This window comes from Macrotis lagotis, chromosome 1 (genome assembly GCF_037893015.1).
Source record: "Macrotis lagotis isolate mMagLag1 chromosome 1, bilby.v1.9.chrom.fasta, whole genome shotgun sequence".
Taxonomy (NCBI): domain Eukaryota; kingdom Metazoa; phylum Chordata; class Mammalia; order Peramelemorphia; family Peramelidae; genus Macrotis; species Macrotis lagotis.
In genome coordinates, this window is record NC_133658.1 from 558113029 (window position 1) to 558131919 (window position 18891).

At 38.4% G+C, this 18891-nt stretch overlaps 1 protein-coding gene across 2 annotated transcripts in view; it reads left to right on the forward strand.

The window, feature by feature from the left end:
• Nucleotides 1-17489, forward strand: part of DZIP3 (DAZ interacting zinc finger protein 3) — a 120791-nt gene extending 103302 nt beyond the window's left edge. Inside the window, exons 25-30 of one of the 2 annotated variants that reach the window (XM_074214440.1) lie at nt 5135-5260; nt 6530-6666; nt 9381-9501; nt 10012-10161; nt 12086-12178; nt 14667-17489. In XM_074214440.1, coding sequence (XP_074070541.1) covers nt 5135-5260; nt 6530-6666; nt 9381-9501; nt 10012-10161; nt 12086-12178; nt 14667-14777 — 738 coding nt within the window. In that variant the 3' untranslated portion in view covers nt 14778-17489. Of the gene's footprint in view, nt 1-5134; nt 5261-6529; nt 6667-9380; nt 9502-10011; nt 10162-12085; nt 12179-14666 lie in introns of those variants that run through there. The other variant, XR_012474072.1, reaches the window with a different exon arrangement.
• The last annotated feature ends 1402 nt before the right edge of the window (nt 17490-18891 follow it).

Below are 18891 nucleotides of genomic sequence, written 5' to 3' on the forward strand. Positions count from 1 at the left end.
TTATAGTCAGATCATTGTTACTAGAACTGGATTGATAAATTGATTGCCCTTTGACTCTACTCAGATTCCCTGAGATTCCCTAGAACACAACTTCCTTCCCTGTCCTGTATGTGATATTTCCCCTATTAGAATGGGGGTTTCTAAAAGGTAGAATCTTTCCAATTTTGGATTTGTAACCCAAATACCTGTTAGAGTGACTAGCACATAGAAGGTACTTAATAAATCTTTCTTTCACTTTTTCATTCACTCATCTTCATCAACTTTCCTTATACACCTATCTTTAAGCAATATTTAATAAGGTAACCAGCCCACCAAGATCCTTTGCATTTCTTAGTTGTCACACACCCTCCCACTTCAGTGATCTACCCATAATAGGTTGGATATCAGCTTTTACTGCAGACTTTATATTCATCTTTACCTATATTCCTTAATTCTGTACTACAATCACAACTCTTAACCAAGAACTTGCCTATCATTTTGCCACTTGTCATTGTAGCTTTGCTCTTTATTAGGTGTCAGTGTCAAATTAAAATCCTTATTTTTTCATTTCTTTTTTAAAATGTTTTTAAAGTACTTTTATTTATTTTTTCACATTACTACATTAGTCATGTTGTAAAAGTAAACATAATGCCCCCATATACAAATAAAGAGAAACCTCAAGAGAGGTGAGAAAGTGAGAAAAAGTGAGAGAAAAATATACTTCACTCTGTATTCAGATACCATGAGCTCTGTCTTTGGGATGGATATAGCATTCTTTATCATAAGTCCATCAGAGAAATTGGTTCAATTTTTTTCCACAGTTGCTATTGCTAGCTGTATTTTCCTCCATCCTATTTCCCCCTTACCCTCCATTTATTCTGTTTTCTCTCTCCTTTCTCCATATTCCTCCTTGAAAGTGCATTGTATCTGACTACCCTTGCTCTTCCCTCTTTCTTTCACCTGGACCCCCACCTCCCCTTCCCACCCCATTCCCTTTTTCTCATCCATTTCCTCTCCTGTTTTTCTCTGGAGTAAGATAGATTTCTATACCCAATTGAGTTTGTATGTTATTTCCTCTCAGAGCCACTTCCAATGAAATTAAGGCTCACTCATTCCCTGTCACCTTTCTCCCTTCCACTCCATTGTAAAAACTTTTTCATGGGGTAGCTAGGTGGCGCAGTGGATAGAGCATGGGCTCTGGAGTCAGGAGTACCTGAGTTCAAATATGGCCTCAGACATTTAGTAATTGACTAACTGTGTGGCATTGGGCAAGTCATTTAACCCTGTTGCCTTGTAAACAAAAAACAACCTAAAAAATACCTTTTTGTTACCTCTTTTAAGTGAAATAACTCAGCCCCTTCTACCTTCCTTTTTCTTTCTCCCAATGCATTCCTTTCTTGCCATTTAACTCCATCTATATAATATAATATAATATAATATAATATAATATAATATAATATAATATATTTATCTCTCTCCTGTGCCTTATCTGTATATATTCCTTTTAACTGTCCTAATAAATGAGAAGGTTCATATCCATATCATCTTCTCATGCAGGAATACAACCAGTTCAGTATCATTAAGTAAGTCCATCATATTTTGCCCTTCTCATGCACCCTCTCAGTGCTTCATTTGATTCCTGCACTTGAAGATCACATTTTCTGTTCAGCTCTGGTCATTTCAACAGGAAATTCTGATAGTCCCTTATTTTACTGAATTCTCATCTTTTCCCCCAAAAGAGTATGTTCAGTTTTGTTGGGTAGTTGATTCTTGGTTGCAATCTAAGTTCTTTTGCCTTACAAAATATCATATTCCAAGTCCTACTAGCCCTTAATGTAGAAGCAGATAAATTTTGTATTATCCTGACTATAGCTCTACAATATTTGAATTTTTTCTTTTTGGTTGCTGATAATATTTTCTCCTTGACTTGAGTTCTGGAATTTGACTTTAATATACTTGTGAGTTTTTATTTTGGGATCTCTTTTAGGAGGTCTTTGGTTTATTCCCTCAATTTCTATTTTACCCTCTGCTTCTAGGATCTCAGGGCAGTTTTTGTGGAGAATTTATTGAAAAATGAAGTCTAGGCTCTTTTCCTGGTCATGACTTTCAGGTAGTCCAAAACTTTTTTAAATTATCTCTTCTGGATCTATTTTCCAGGTCAGTTGTTTTTCTAATGAGCTAGTTCACATTTTCTTCTAGTTTTTCATTCTTCTAGTTTTATTTTATTATTTCCTGATTTCTCACAAAGTCATCAGCTTCTCTTAGCTCCTTTCTATATCTGAAGGAATTATTTTCCTCAGATAGTTTTTGTATCTCCTTTTACATCTGGAAAATTCTGCTTTTGAAGGCATTCTTCTCATTGGTCTTTTGGATTGCTTTTTCCATTTGACCTAAACTGATTTTGAAGATGTTATTTTTTCATTATTTTTTGTTTTCTCCTTCACCAAGCTGCTGACTTGGTTTTTCATGATTTTCCCGCATTGCTCTCAATTCTCTTCCCGATTTTTCCCTTACTTGATTTTCAAAATCTTTCTTGATCTCTTCCATAGCCTGAGTCCAATTAATATTTTTCTTGGAGACTTTGGATATAGAAACTTTGACTTTGTTACCTTCTCGGTGTATATTTTGATCCTCCATGGGACCAAAGTAATTGTCTATGGTCAGATTTTTTTCTTCTGTTGTTTGCTCATTTCCCCAGCCTATGACTTGATTTTAACTCTTTATTGGGACTCTGCTTCTAGGGTGGAGGATGAACCTTCTCAAGCTTTTGAGGGTTTTTGCAACTGTTTTTTAGGATACTCCCATAGGGACAATGATTTCTCCAAGGACTTATGAGAGGCTCTGACTGCTTTCTCCTGGATTGTGCTCTGGTCTGTGTATGACCACAAGTACTCCCCTCTCCCCTTGAGCTATGAGGAGGGTCCCTGCTCTCTTATGGCAGTGTGGGATCCCAGACTGTAACCTGAATCTGAGTATGAGCAAAGCCATAGAGTCCTACCTCAGAGATAGCAAAGAGACCTCTTCAGTCTCCCTTGATCCCCTTACTGGCCGTGGACTGAGTGCTCTGGAAGCAGTTGCAGGGTGGCTCTGTAGGCCTACTCCTGGTTCTGGGGTTGGGTCTGCACTGAGGCCTGCACAGGACTGGGCTCCACATGTCCAAGTTATCCTTGGCAAACTCTGGGCTGAGAGGTCTGGAAACCACCCCCTCCCCCTGTTGCCATGGACCCAGGTGCCCCATGGGCTGTTTCTGGATGGTTAGAGCTGGTTTTCTCCAGTGGCCAGCACTGCCTAGACTGTGTACTGTGTTCCTTTCTAACCCTAGTGTAATAGACCTTTCCCAAGGAATTTCCAAGTTGTCTTGGGCTAGAAAATTGTTCCATTCAGCCTTTCTTTGAAATCTGCCACTCTAGGATTTGGTTAGCGTCATTATATAGAGGTATTTGGAGTGGTCTAGGGGAGAGCTACCAGGATTTCCTGCCTTTACTCTGCCATCTTGACTCTACCCCAACCCCTTTTTCATTTCTTAATATTACTTTAATACATCACAATTTCATTGATGTGTGGGTCATCTCTCCACCAAGGCTCTACAAGATTGAAGATGGCCTTGGAGAGTTTTCATGGTCAAATAAACTATCTCCCTGTGGCCAAGATGGTGACCAGCCTCTCTATCTAAACTTAGCAAAACTAAGACAGCATTTATAGCTAGCTAGGACTTGCCATGTGCTTCTTGTGACACATGCTGCAAAGCCCTTGAAGAGTCACCCATGATCCCCTCTCTTCTGAGCAGTACCTTCCTTCTTTCTTTTTCTTTTTTTTTTTTGCCTTTTTTTAATTTTTTAATTTAAGACAATGGGGTTAAGTGACTTGCCCAAGGTCACACACAGTTAGGCAATTGTTTAGTGTCTGAGGTCACATTTGAACTCAGGACTCCAGGGCTGGTGCTCTGTCCACTGTGTCACCTAGCTGCCCCCATAGTACCTTCTTTCTAATGTAGAAATTAGCTCATGGGTTACCTATTCCTGCTTACATAATTTCTTAACTGAGACAAGTTTACATATTTCTAGAATGTCCTTAAAGGGGTGAAAATTATATCTAGAATTTCAGGCACATGGACAGAATAGAGAAGATGAGTGCTGAAGAAGCATCATTGTAGGACAAATCCATTCTATCTTTGGTATAAATCTGCAAGTATTTACTCCATTATTATAGATAGGGTGACTATAACAATCAGAGTGACTTCTCTGGAAGCAGATGTCAAGCCAGAGAGGGATCTAGGATCTATGTTGAAATCACAGAATCTAGAGTTGGAATGAACCTCGAGAGAGTCTGATAATGTAAGACCTCTGTCTTGTTTAGAATTGTAAACTCAGATCATCTTCTATATAGACGTATTGAGCCCATTGATGTTAGCCTCAGTCCAAATATTATAGCCATTCTGATATGATTGTGCAAAACTCCCCAAGAATTCTGTACTTGAAGTGAAATATGTTCCAAAATTCAGTACTGTGGGTTTTAAGCCAGCTGCCCCTAGGTACTGTTCTCCACGGTGTGGCCAGTCTCAAGGCTGCTGCTGGCCAAGGAGTGATTTTGTGGCCTCAAAATCTGTTTTACCTCTGGGAGGTCCAGTGAAGACAGTAGATATTCTGCATTTGAAGTCAGACACGTCTTTATGTGATTACTCTTTGACCCCTCCTCCCATTCTAACTGTGATTTCTTATCCTTAAAAGGTCCCTAAGTATTAGACAGATAATGTGTAGAGGGAAAAAAATCACATCTACAGCAACCCTTAGAGTGAAAGGGATCTTAGAAATTGTTGAATTTACTTCCTAACATACACATACAAATATACATACATACACACACACACACAGACATGCACTCACAGCTTTTATAGATGTCTTTTGGTATTCTCAAAATCTTGGCACCTACAGTTTAGCACATAGTAGGTACTTAACCAATCAGTTGAATTGAATCTCTCTGCCTTTTTATGTTACTTGTGAACTTAGGCATTTAGATTATATTTCAAGTTTTCTGCATGTTTTGGTATCTGCCAAGCAAATTCAACCCTAGACAGTTCCACAGGGCTCACTTCACCCTCCTCCTTTCTCCTGCCCTCCCCTCCACATAGAGTCACATACTCTCTCTATCATTACAGATGCAGCATTTCTTGGGAAAGCACATCATGAAAGAAAATTCCTTGAGAACTTTTTCCAATTTTCCTCAACCTGCTTCATTATACACTGGAGTTGTTTCCACTGCTAGCCAATCTACATCACCTTTGGTAAATAAAATTATTTAAGAGATGTGTCATATAAATCATTTTCTTTTCTATAGCTGAGGGTGGACTTTGGGGAAATTCTTGAAAGTGGTTAATATAGTAGCCTTTTTAGGTCTCATTTTTTTTTAAGGTTTTTGCAAGGCAAATGGGGTTAAGTGGCTTGCCCAAGGCCACACAGCTAGGTAATTATTAAGTGTCTGAGACCGGATTTGAACCCAGGTACTCCTGACTCCAAGACCGGTACTTTATCCACTACGCCACCTAGCCGCCCCTGTTTCTTCTGTTTTAATTTCCCAACTACTGGGAGATAGAGGAGTAGATATAAGGGTGCACTAGAGCACAAAAATATTTATTTTCACCAAATGGTCCCACACCAATTCCAAAAACCAGTTGAAAAATTAAATCATAGAATCGCAAAGTGTGAAGAGAGCTGAGAGGTCATCTGATCTAGGAGTTTGTAACCTTTTCTTGTGTAGTAGGGGGTCTAATAAAGCCATTAGATTCCTTCTCAAAGTAACATTTTTTAAATGCAATCTGAGAGATTACATTAAAGATTAAAAAGGAACCAATTATATTGAAATTAAGGTATATTTTTTTTTTCACTTCCAAATTCTTAGATCTTCTTAAATCTTATCTATATACCCCAGGTTAAAAATCCCTGTTCTAGTCCAACCTGTCCTAGTTCTGGACAGAAATTCATTCCAAAGTACTTTCTGTGTCAGTTCCTTTAACTTCACCCTGCCTCCAGGAATGGGGAACTCATTTCCTTTTGAGGGACCTAGTTCTATTTGTTGTTGTTGTTGTTTAAGGAAATGCCCAAGGTCACACAGCTAGGCAATTATTGTCTAAGGGCAGATTTGAACTCAGGTCCTCCTGACTCCAGGGCTGGTGCTCTGTCCACTAATGCCACCTAACTGCCCCTTCCCTGTTCTATTTTTAACAGCTCTAAATGTTAGGAAATGTTTTCTGATGTTAACTTCTCACTATTTTTCTCTTCTCCCAACTCAGCATCTCAACTCCCATCCCCTCACATTTGTGCCGGCCTTTTGAGTCCTTCACTTCTTCCACACTTCAGTTCATGGAATTGGTGGTGCTCTCTGACCCTCTAATTCCCCAATAAAACATAAGATTTTTTAATGGCTAGGAATGATTTTTTTTGTCTTTGAACTCCTAGCCCTTGGCATAGTGTCTTGCCCAGTTGTTAATAGTTAAGCATTGTGTGTTGTGTTGAATTAGATTCAACACATGACAATGACATTATCCCACTTTTAGGTGACTGTGGCCCAACCTACACAAGGACCAGTTTTGGAAGCTGGAATTTCTGAGGCAATCTTGGGAAATGAGCGCATCATGCTCAGCTGGGAGAGGATCATGGAGAAGCTGAAAACTGCCTTTCCAGAATACAACAAGTAGGATTGCTTGAATAGTAGGATTACTGCTGAAGCTAGACTTACTTGGGCAACCCATTTTAAAATAGGTTTACTTTGTTATTGCAGAAATCAGACCATTGTTTTACCAAGTTTTACAAATATTATTTCACTTAATCATCCCAATAAACTTGAGAAATAGGTGATAATTATTTTCCTCATTTTAAAACAATCAGGGAAACTGAGACAAACAGGTTAAGTGACTTGCTGAGGGTCACACAACTGCAGCTGCTGATGTTTAATAAGCACATGAACTATATTTGAGTGAGGGGTGCTGTGCTAAGTCATCAGCCTCATTTTCTCCTCCAAAGGCATCTGGGTCCAGTGGACAGATATAAATCAGGATAACTGGATATATGACCCTGGATGTGAGACACTCAGGGTTAAGTGACTTGGTCAAGGTCACACAGCTAATAAGGATCTGTCTGAAGTCAGATTTGATCTCAGCTCTTCCTGATTCTGGGTCCAGCACTTTCCATCACACCTTTTAGCTGCTTTTATTAGAGGGAGAAAGAAAGATTCTGAGAAGAAACTGGAAGAAGAGAAGCAGCATGATCCAGTGGGAGGAACAGAGGCCTGGGGTCTGGACTAGCCATGTCACTAAGAAGCCATGGACTTCAGCAAAACTTATGTGAAATTCAGGATCTTTGTCTGTTAAAAGAGCAGGAGAGTAAGTCCTTTCTCTCCCACCTGCTTCTCAGGGCTGCTTCAAGAACCTGAAAACTTTGTAACAGTATGGAAATGTCAAGTAGTATCATGATCACTCCTGGGAATCTCAAGTTTCATTTCTTGCTTCTTAAGGTGTTAATCCTAAACCTTAATTCTAGACTAGTTCTAGAATCTTGAAATGACCAGCTGTGGAATTATACACACCTAACTAATGAAACATCATGCTAGAGTGGAGATAGGAGGGCTTGAGTATAAATCTTACCCCTCTAGCTGTGTGAGTGAGCAAGAAGCCCAAACTCTCTCAGCCTCATTTTCCTTAGCTATGAAATGAGAGGGTTGGACTTGGTGGTTTCTAAGATCCTAAGGCTCTAAATCCTAGGACAAGAACCTGCCTCAGTTACTTGTTAGCTGTGTGACTCTGGAGAAGTTACTTCACCCCTCTGGTCCTCAGTTATTTTGAGTGGCAAAGGGGAGAGGATCCTGAATTTGGAGTCAGGATGCCCTGGGTTCAAATTTTGCCTCTGCTACTTATTACATATGTGAAACTGGTCAAATCACTTAGCCAGTTTGTACCTGATAGAACTAGTAAAGTTCTTCCACTTGTAATTCTGTGATTCTGTGAACATAAAGTTATCTTTAGACATCCAGCTATAGTAAATTGTCTTGAAATGGTCTGATTATTATACAGACAAGAACTTTTTTGTTCTTAAGTTTAAGTTTACTGCTTTTAGTGACCTTAATTTCTATATTGGGAACCTGGTGGTGCAAGAGATGATGGCCTTCCCAATTGAACTTTTCCTGACTGTGGTAGAGTAGTGACAGGTTCTTTAATTCCTCCTCTCTAGTGTCCTGAAGTGTCCTCCAGCCTTACTCCTCTGCTCATATAAACAATCCTTGTCTTTGAGCATCTTTTCATATGAAGTCCTGTATTTTATATCCCTACAAACCACAATATACATTGTTCCATATTTCAGGTTTTAAATGAAGATCTCATAAATTCACAACAATAAAGCTGATGGTGAAAATAAAACACTAGGGCCTGACATAAAATGCTAATCACAGTGATCGTAAAACAAAATTTGTTTTAGTAGAATATCAGAGTTGATAGGAACCTTAAAAGTAATCTAATCCAAACCTCACAATTTGGGAAGGAAAAAAAAAGGGACCCAGAAAGGTTAAATATCTTGCCAAAGGTTATACAAGTTAATAATTGGTAAAAATCATTTGAATCCAAGTCTTTACATTCCCAAATCTCATGTTAGTTCTGTTCTACAGCTGCCTTCCATGATATTTACATTGCCTTTCATTACATGAAGAAAAATACTTTGTGGGGCAGCTAGGTGGTACAGTGGATAAGGCACTGGCCCTGGAGTCAGGAGGACCTGAGTTCAAATGTGACCTCAGACACTTAATAATTACCTAGCTGTGTGGCCTTGGGCAAGCCACTTAACTCCATTGCCTTGCAAAAAAAAATACTTTGTTTTATCTAATTCTAAGACATTGGAGCAGACTTTGGATCCTGAAAAATATGAGAGGGCAAAATCATTAAATGGTAGTGCTTAGGTGCAGACATTATGCTGAGTACTTTACAATTATGATTTTATTTGGTCAGGTCCCTTAGCTCTTTTTGAACATTTCAGTATTTTTGATGAAAACTTTTTTGTACTTGCAGAGGAGGCTGAGGACCTAGTAACAAGTAGGATTAGGAAGGAAAATGTCAACCCTTAAGGAGAAACAAGTTGAGAAGCATAAATTTATCACATAAATAAGTAAATGGCAAATTGATTCCACACATAGTACCCTTTTGCCATTCTTTCTGTGATTTATCAATAAAATCTTTTTGGTTGGGGAGGAAATACTTCATATAATTGCCCAATCTTATCTGTGGGGACCTTGAGAGCTGAGTATCAAGTGACTGCAGAGAGAGCTGTGTGATAATCACTTCTTAGAAGGAGGACACTGGATGTGAAGCCTGTGAGCTGTCTTCATGTTGAGAGTCCCTGGAACTTGTATTTGATATCTTTCAGGAAAGAGCTCACAGACCTTTTACGAAAACTGAAGGATGCCAATGGTAGATCCTTGACTGGGTTGACATTTGATGAAATAGTTCGCAGAGTTTCCCAAATGATTGAACCTGTAAGATCCCAGGTAAGAAACTCCTCACCTTGACACTCCAAGAATATTGACTGATTTAATCACCTCAACTTCCAAAACTGAGGAAATCAATTATTTTTTCTGGAAATTTTGGACCCTTCATTACTGGCTTAGAAACATGCACAAGTTTACCATAGCTCTTGTTATACTGATCCTTTTGGAGAAATCCAGGCAACTGGGCATGGTTAAAAATCAAACTGGCTCATCCTCAATTAAATGTGTATTATTTGCTGAGTTTCGGGGAAGACTCATTTTGAATTGAACATGTAGATACAATGTCATTTTTTTCTCCTATTTCCTTTATTGCCCATTCAGACTCTTCACTAAATATACTAAAAGCATCATATGTTGTGGCCAGATTTATCAGGAATATTTGAACCAAAATGAAACTATCTCTTCTTTTAACCTTCTGCATATCATTAAATTACTTTATTCTACTTCAGAAATTCTAAATGTTTTAGGACCTTCAACACAGAATATTCATCATGATATTTTCTTTTTCAGAGCCAAGTTCAAGGAGGGCAGAGTGCTGATTCTATTCCTCCTAGCCGTCCTCAGCCTCAGCCTCAACCTATTATTGACCAACCCCCACATTCTGCCTGGAGACCCCTCAACCCCCAGGTCCCTGTGGTATGGGAAGGGACCAAAAATTTGGTAACTCAGAATAATTCCACAAATTTTGATTAAAGTACCAAATCCAGGCTGGGCACTAGAAATACAAAGGCGAAATAAGATTGCTCCTAACTTCAAGGGACTTACAGTCTAAAGACAGGGTTAAAGATTATACAGAAGTCATTGTAAAACAAGGGGGGGGTGCCAGGAGAGCAAAGAAAACATTCATATAAATTTGGGTGAAATATGAGGTGAGAGGGATTGTTTTCAACTGTTGGAGAAGCAAAGACTTCATGGGGCAGACAATCTGATTTGAACTTTGAAGGAAGGGAAAAATTTCATAAAGAAGAGAATTCATTTAAAGAATGGCATCAAAGGATCTGGGAAGCGAGGGAGGGAAAAGAGGATGGTAGAAGTAAAGGCTCAGAAATAAGAGAAGGCACCATGAGGAAGTGGAATGACCAGTTGAGTCAGAATTTAGACTAATTTGCTATAAAACCAAAAAAGTGAGATGGAGTCAAGTCATGCTAGGCCCTGCATGCTAATATAAAGAGTTTATTATTTAGTAGATAGGAGGATTTTATAAAAGAGGAGTGATGTAGTCAGTGAAGAATATCAGAAAGATTATAGATGTATCAATGTGAAAAATGGGGAGAGATAGGTATTCTTGAGCTATTATACTTGCCAGACAAGAGGTATTGAGGGTCTGAACTAAAGTAATTGTAGTAGTGGGAATAGAATGGGTTAGTGTATGAATGAAAGAGAAATCTTTAGAGGTGGATTGACAGGATTTAACACTTGATTGAATTGTACCTATTTGTGCCTCAGTTAATTTGAGAGGCATTTGAAAGAGTTTTGAGAGGAATATGAAAGAGTCAAAAGATTATTCCGGAGATGGGTGATGTGAGCATCTTGGTATCATTAACCAAAAATGACTGCTATTGGATAGGTAAAATGTTGAGATGTTTTGAGCTGAGAAGGCACACAGTTTGAGAAATTCAGCAAGCAGTTATAAATATGAAATTGTGCCTGACATAGTATATGATTAATAACTAGTTGTTGATTGATTTGATTAATTTATTAAATTAATTAATTAATTAAGAGTAAGAGATTTGAAAGATTTGGAAGTGATTATTAAAGTGAGGATAATGGCCATAGAATCTGAGAAAAAGGATTTAGGGAGAGAAAAAGATGGATTGGGTCAAGGACAAAGCTCACCAATGGGCAAGGTCATTAGAAAATGAAGAGCCACTAAAGGAGACAGAAAAGGAGAGGATGGAACAATCCAAACAATCAGAGGAGCAACTTGATAGTTCAATGAGATGGAAATTAAGGGACAAAAACATAACAGAGCATGATCTGGGGCAACTAGGTGGCACTGTGGATAGAGTACTGGCCCTGGAGTCAGGAGGACCTGAGTTTAAATCTGGCTTCAGACATTTAATAATTACCTAGCTGTGTGGCCTTGGGCAAGCCACTTAACCCCATTGCCTCTCAAAAACCATAAAAAAGGGCATGGTTAGCAGTGTTAGATTCAAGAGATCAAGGAGAATGAGTTGTAAAAAATGACCATTGATTTTGTTGATAAAGAAGTCATTATTTTGTTAAAGTTGAAAACTAGATTACAAGGGGTTGAGGGGAAGTGCAGGTGGAGAGCAAGTTGAGAGAATGAATATAGAATATTATTTCTGAAAATGTGCCTTTGAAGAGAAGAGGATGAAAATAGCAGGGTCAGGACAAGATATTTTTAGTATAAAGAAGATCCAAGTTTGTTTTTAGGTCAATGAAAAAGGAAGAATCAGGAGAAAGGAGAAGTTGAACAAATAGAAATAGGAAAGGTCTAATATGGAGCAAGGCCCTTAGAAAAGACAGAAGAAATTAAAATCTAGAATCAGTGAGTCTGAATATATTGGTCACTTAGGGGTAGCTATTAAAGATAAGTTGTGCTGATTGGTATTTTACCTAGGGTGATGAAGAGGAGCTTTGTGTGATCTGCCATGATAATCTCACTCCAGAAAACCTCTTTGTGCTGGCTTGTGCTCATAAATTTCATTCTCAGGTAAGTTGTATAAGTTCTCCAGTTTGCTATTTTCTCACTTTAAGAAGTGGTGTTGAGATCCTTTCCAAAAGAGATGTTATGATTCTGCATAAGAGAGACGCATCTTCATTTGGAACACAGTTCTGACTCTCATATATTCTGTTTGTCCTTTCTACATCCTTGTACCTGGGTGTGAGAGCCTCTCCCAGGAGACTATTTCCTGTTCAGCCCATCAACTGACATATCATTTTATCACATCATTTTCCTTAATCTCTAAACAAGACTAGTCAAATTACCTTGGACTCTGTAGCAAATACTGCTCCCCATGCTTAATTCCACAGAAAGCTGGGTTTTACTTATGTTCAAAATATGGACACCTAGAGACTTTCCTTTGGCTATCCTAAATCATACAGATAGAGAAAGAGAAGTGTAATAGTGGCAGACATTTATACAGAGCTTAAACTTTTGCAGAATGTTTTGTGTACATTATCTCATTTGATTCTCACAACTGTTGTCTCCAGGTTAAAGGTGGAAACTGGCCCTGAGAGAGGTTAATTAGCTTCTTCAGCTAGTCAGTATCCAAGGCAGAGGTCAAGCCTCCTACCCTTTGTTCAGCTCACATTCTTTCTATCACCCTTTGTTAATTCTCCTCAGAATCCTTTTGATTATTCTTGTTATCCATTGTTTTCCATTAGTGTGCCTAATAACCATTTGGCTTCCCAGGACTGGCAATACTACTCAAAACCTTTCTGAGGATAGCATCCTGTTTCTTAGCTGCCAACTATACCATTCATATTCCCATATGCTTTATCCTGGAGAAAAACCAAGACTGTGATGAGGAAGGCTACAGGAGTAAGAGTCAGAATAGGCAGGCCCTGCAAGTATGTGGAAGCAGCATTTCAGTGGGAGAAGTTGTAATATGGGACTACTTTCTACTGGTGTGCTGTAAATATTATATCATTCTTTATCCAGAGGATCACATCCCCAGCTTAATGATGACCTCCTGTGATTACACAGCTCAAGAGGCAGCTAAGTATGTTGTCTAGGCTTCTTGTATTTACCTTTTAAGGTGTTCAGAACCTGAATGTTTGATGTTAGAATAATGTGAGGCAGGCAGGTCTTTTTGTGGATTTTTGGCATTTATATGGCTCTGCTGCTATACAAGCACTATCAATATAGTTTTGTGATCTGGGTCTTCTGTTGCAGAGATGTAATTTGACAGAGGAAAGGATAATCTTATATGAAGAAGGCTTCTCAGGGAAGTGAACAATAGCCAGCACATTCAAGTCCTAGCCATAGAAAACTATTTCAAAGATATATGATGTAGACTGGAATTACATTTTGCATGTCTGCACTGCTATAAAGAGAGATACACAGCATGCTTAATCCTGAAAGATCTCTAAGAAAGATATTTCTTTTTCCACACTTGAATTTTTAAAAGACTAAAAAATTAGGAAATAAGTTTTCAATAAAACTTAGTGTACTAGTTGCCATAGTCTTAGTGAGTAGAAAATAAGTCATTCATTCAGTTTACCTTTTAGGGCTGGAGTGAGTGAATGGTCCTATGTTTTCCACTTTGCTCCTTCCCTTCCCCTCCTGTCTTCTCTCTAATATATGATTCATTACTTCTCTCTCTATCTCTTGTTGACAAAGATAAGCTGGAGAGCCAGTAAGTCCATTGAAATGACTTGATAAATAACCAATTCATGTCCAGGAAATCTGAAAGCAAAGTTCTTAGGCTTGTCCTAACACAGTTGCTAATGAAAAACCAGTCTCAAAAGCATGTCCATCATGAGGGGGACTAAAACATTAGTCCCTTTTGTTGATAGGTATTCTTTCCTTTTATACAAGTGGACAAGGCATTTTTTTGGACACAACAAGGGGAGGGGGAGATATGTATCAGATAGTTATTTATGCCTATATCTTGATGGTGTATATGTAAGTTTTCAAAGGGATGAATATGTATAGATGATGGTGGTGGCAAATGATGGCTAAAACCTACCAGGCACCATGCTAAGTACTTCACAAATATTGTTTCATTTGATCCTGACAACTCTCCTGAAAAAAAATAGACGCTGGTATTTATATCCCTATTCTAAAAAAATGAAGAAATAGGCAAACTATGTCTGAGGCTGATTTAAGTCAGGTTGTCCTGATTCTAGTTCTGCATCCTGTCGACTGTACTTTCTAGCTGTCTCTAAAAGTCAGTAAAAAGGGATGGGAGCTGGATTGAGAGACACAACTTGTTGTGGCCTTGGTTGATTGAGGCAGGGGAGAAGTAGAACCCTGGTGACTGAAAATGAAGCAGGAAAAGTAGGGGCCCTGATGCCAGCTCCAATCTCTCCCCACAAGGTATCATCACTTAATAGAGGTCTAATGGCAGTAGAGAGGGTTATGGAAATTTGCTAAGACAGATTTGGAAGACACTGGGATAAAGGGTAACAGCTTTTTTTTGGAAACGTAGGTATTTGAATATCACTGATTGACTTGTCTTCTTTTTCATCTATAGTGCATTAAACCATGGCTGAAAAAACAAGGGACGTGTCCTACATGCAGATTATATGTTGTGCTGCCAGAAGAATTCCCAAGTCTTCCCAGCCGACACATACCTAAAATGTGATGCAAGGAGATGGATGGTGTCAATTGAGATCAATTTTTGGACACTAAAATTCTGCTTTGTCTTATTGCCTGAGGTGGTGTGAAGTAATGCACACAGCTGCTCCATAACAAAGAAACTAGCTAACCAAAGTCAGAATGTAGACAAAATTTTAAGAATTGATATCTTTGTACTTTACCTTTCCTCTGTAGGCATACCTTTCTATTCCAAATGCAACAATTAATGACGTACTAGTTTTTCAAACAAAGTCCTGTTGTCTTTACTTTTCTAGTAGCTCCCTTCCAATATAGCCATCTTTTATTTAAATGGAGAAGAGAGATTTGTGCAAGAGATAAAGTTGAGTGGTGAGGTGGGCATATTCAGAAATTGTCAATGAAAGAGATCCACAGATTATCCAAAATTCTTACTCTTCCATTAGCTTTGATGACTGATATCATTCGAATATAAACAAAAGGCATATTTTATTTATTTGAGTTCTTGCTTTTCCTCCTTGCTTCATTGTCTGAGGGCAATATACTCAAGTTCTAAATTAGGTGGCTCCAAAACTTAAGAGTAGTTAAGACTGTGTTTAAAAGTTCTATCACCTCATCATCTAATTCCTTAAACCTTAACCTGCTTTCTATGTCCAATACTACTTTTTTGAAGGGCACCACAATTCACCTTATTACTTCTTTTTTCAATAATCTTTGAATTTTATGCAATATCTGACACTATTCACCAAGCCCTTCCTCCTTTGACTTCCATGACACCAGTTGTTCTCCAACCTTTCCTATCTATTCATTAATTCTTACATTAAACAATATTTTTTTTTGCACCTGCCATATACTTTGCCAAGATTCTAGATGAGATTTTAAAAAATAGTTTAGAAAAGACACTTTCATAATGCTTACGGTTTAGTTAGGGGGATAATTGACAAGCACAGATAGTTATAATACTAAATATTATAAAAATAAACTACAGAGTTGTAGATTAAAATGATCTTTCTTCTTTCACCTCCCCTCCTTCACCCCCTATAGGTGTTTTTTTCTTTTTAGGTTTCTCTCTTTACCCCCTTCTCTTGCTCCACTCTCACCTTTGGCAACCTAATCCACTCTCCCAGAAATTACTTCTATGTGCCTGACTGCAACCTTCATCACTCTCCTATACCCACATCTATAAGGGCAACTGTAATCTAGTCATCAACTTGTCCCATTAGTTCTTTAAACTCCACATCATAAGCTCTTTTCTTTAGATCATTTTCCTGACTTTAATGCTTCTGTTAATGGGCCCACCATTCTCCCTGGCCTTCTGTCTTCCCTCTTTCTCTTCCCATAAATTATCAACTACCAGGTCCTATTGATTTTATATTCATAATATCCCTTCCCTCCACCACGCTTTCTGCTGGCACTGCCATCTTCTCATTGTGCCTTGCCAGGACTGCTGCCATAGCTCCTGTGATTAGATTGTCTTCCTCATTATTCACTGAGCATTCCTTGTGTTTCTTACTTCCTATTCTGCTCATGTAATTTCTTCACCTGAAATGCCCTATCATCAGGCAATATCTACTTTGTCAAAATTTTTCCCATCTACAAGTCCCAGATTTCTTCGATAGCTTGAACTCCCATAATGTTTATTATTTTAATATGGTGCTTCTACTTTGTATTATAATTGTAAACTTTTCCTGTGCCTACTATTAGACCATAAATTCTTTTGTCAAAACCCTGGGTCAGGCAGAGTCTGCCCTTTAGAATCATTATTAACAAATTTCTTCATTCCAATTTCATCTTTTTAGATTCCTTCTCTCCAGAAGATTTCATGTCTCTTGCACCTTCTCCATTGTTAGCTTCTTCTAAAACTCCTTGTTGCAGAGGTCCAGGAGGAACTAGTTTAATTCTTACTCTCCACTGCCACTTTCAGAACCCTCTCATGACCATCTCATGATTTAGCTCTTCTTCTACTTCATGCTGTCCAGATCCTGGATGTTGTTATTACTGTTACTGCTTGCCTGTTGTCCTTCCAGGTCCCTATACTTCCTCCACAATGTGTTCAGTATGTGACTTATCACTTTCCCTGCCTCAAATCACAGCTTTCCAGTTCCTTAACTTCAATTCCCATGACCTCTATTCAAACACAATCAAGAATGGTCCAACTCTTAAACCAATTCAATTCAAATTAAATGCTGGTGTTTTCTTCTATTATCAACTTCGATACCTAGAACAAGACCTTTGATGAAAGTAGGAACTTCACAAATATATACTGACTTTTGAATAAGGCAGAGGAGGGAGAGTTAATGGAAGCAGGGTTTGAGAATGGTTGAATAATTGACATGAGTTCAGTTGGAGACCTGAATCTTCCCTAAAAACTTCTTTTCCTCCCTTAAAAACATCTCCAGTTTCACCCTTTTGACCCTAGCCAAAGAATTTACTGATTATATGTATTTTTTGTATTGTATGGTTACATTCTTATTACAATGCCTGGACTAAGCTCCATAACTTAAATCTTAACACTGAGAACTGTTATAATAATTGTACCTGAGAATTCTGTTGTTATTGTGTAGATGGCATTATGTTAAGTACTGTTTCTATATATCTGCTCCAGAATTAGAAAAATTCAGTTTGACTGTGAGATGAATATTTGTCAGACCATGATCATGGGCTTGGTTTCATCTGCCTATGGTTCTTAAGTCAACAATTTTTCCTGTAGACTTTAGACTAAATATATCATTAAACATTTAAACTTCTTTCTTAGTTTTTCTTTTAGAGTCCTGATATAATTGCATTTGCAGCTAGAATGTTTTCAAAAGGAAAGTCATTCATTCTTACAAAGTAATAACAGTAGTCGACATTTTTGTGGTGCTTCCATTATTGATCACTTTTCCTTACCCTAATACCTGTGAGGGAATCTAATCCTGTGAGTGGTGGGTTTTTCCCATTTTGCTGATGAGGATAGAGTGTGGTTGGGGTGGGAGGAAGCGTAGCCTTGGTATCAGAAGAGTGCTGAATTTTGAGCACAAGGACCTGTAATCCAACCCTGACTTGGTCACTTGCTGCCTGGGTAACTTTAGGCAAGTTCACTTGCCTTCTGGGCCTTAGTTGGCTGACCTACAAAGTGAAGAATTTGGGCTGGATGGAATATTCCTAATGTTGTTCCTACGACTGAGATTTAAATCCATATTCCACTTTTCATCCCTTATCTGATGAGAAAGTATGCCCTTAGTTCAGTTCTGCTGCATAACCAGATTGGGAATCCACCTCCACCTAGGAACATACTGCTCTGGAGGACACTGCCACTCTCCCCCCAGAACACGGCTGTTGGGTGCCAATCCTCTACCAGTGCTGAATTGGATCTCATTGCTGCGTGGGATGTGCTGTCTGCTCAGCCTTGGTTGAACAAAGCACATGGGTAAACCCATTAGCCCTTCATATAACCATCAAATACTCAAATGCCAGACTTGTTGTCATTAGTAACTTAGGCAGGAGGAGAGCCTCAGATACCAGGACTCTCACACCTTCACCATGACTTTTGCTGAGGTCCTAGACCTCTAATATCCAGGACCTCATCCAAGAAGGACAACTGACATCAAACCTTAATGGGAACAATGTAGGCATACTTCGTTTTATTGTACTTTGCTTTATTGTGCTTCACAGATATTTTGTGTGTGTGTGTGTGTGTGTGTGTGTGTGTGTGTTTGTTTTTTACAAATTGAAGGTATTTGGCAGTCCTCTATTGAGCAAGTCTGTTGGTGTCATTTTTCCAACAGCTGCATGCTTATGTATATATGTCACATTTTGTTAATTCTCTCAAAATTTCCAAACTTTTCATTATATCTGTTATGGTGATCTGTGATCAATGATCTTTGATTTTACCATTGCAATTGTTTGGGGGTCACCTATATAAAGAGGTAATTGATAAATGTTTTGTTTTCTGATCACTGACCTGCCCTTCCCCCATCTCTCTTCCTTTCCTCAACCTTTCCTGTTCATTGAGAACACTGCAATGTTGAAATAAGGTCAATAACCCTACAGTGACCTCTAATTGTTCAAGTGAAAGGTAGAGTCAATCAATGTGACAAACTATTGTCTTTTTTAAGAAATTGCCACAACCCACTACAACTTTGAACAACCACCATCCTGATCAG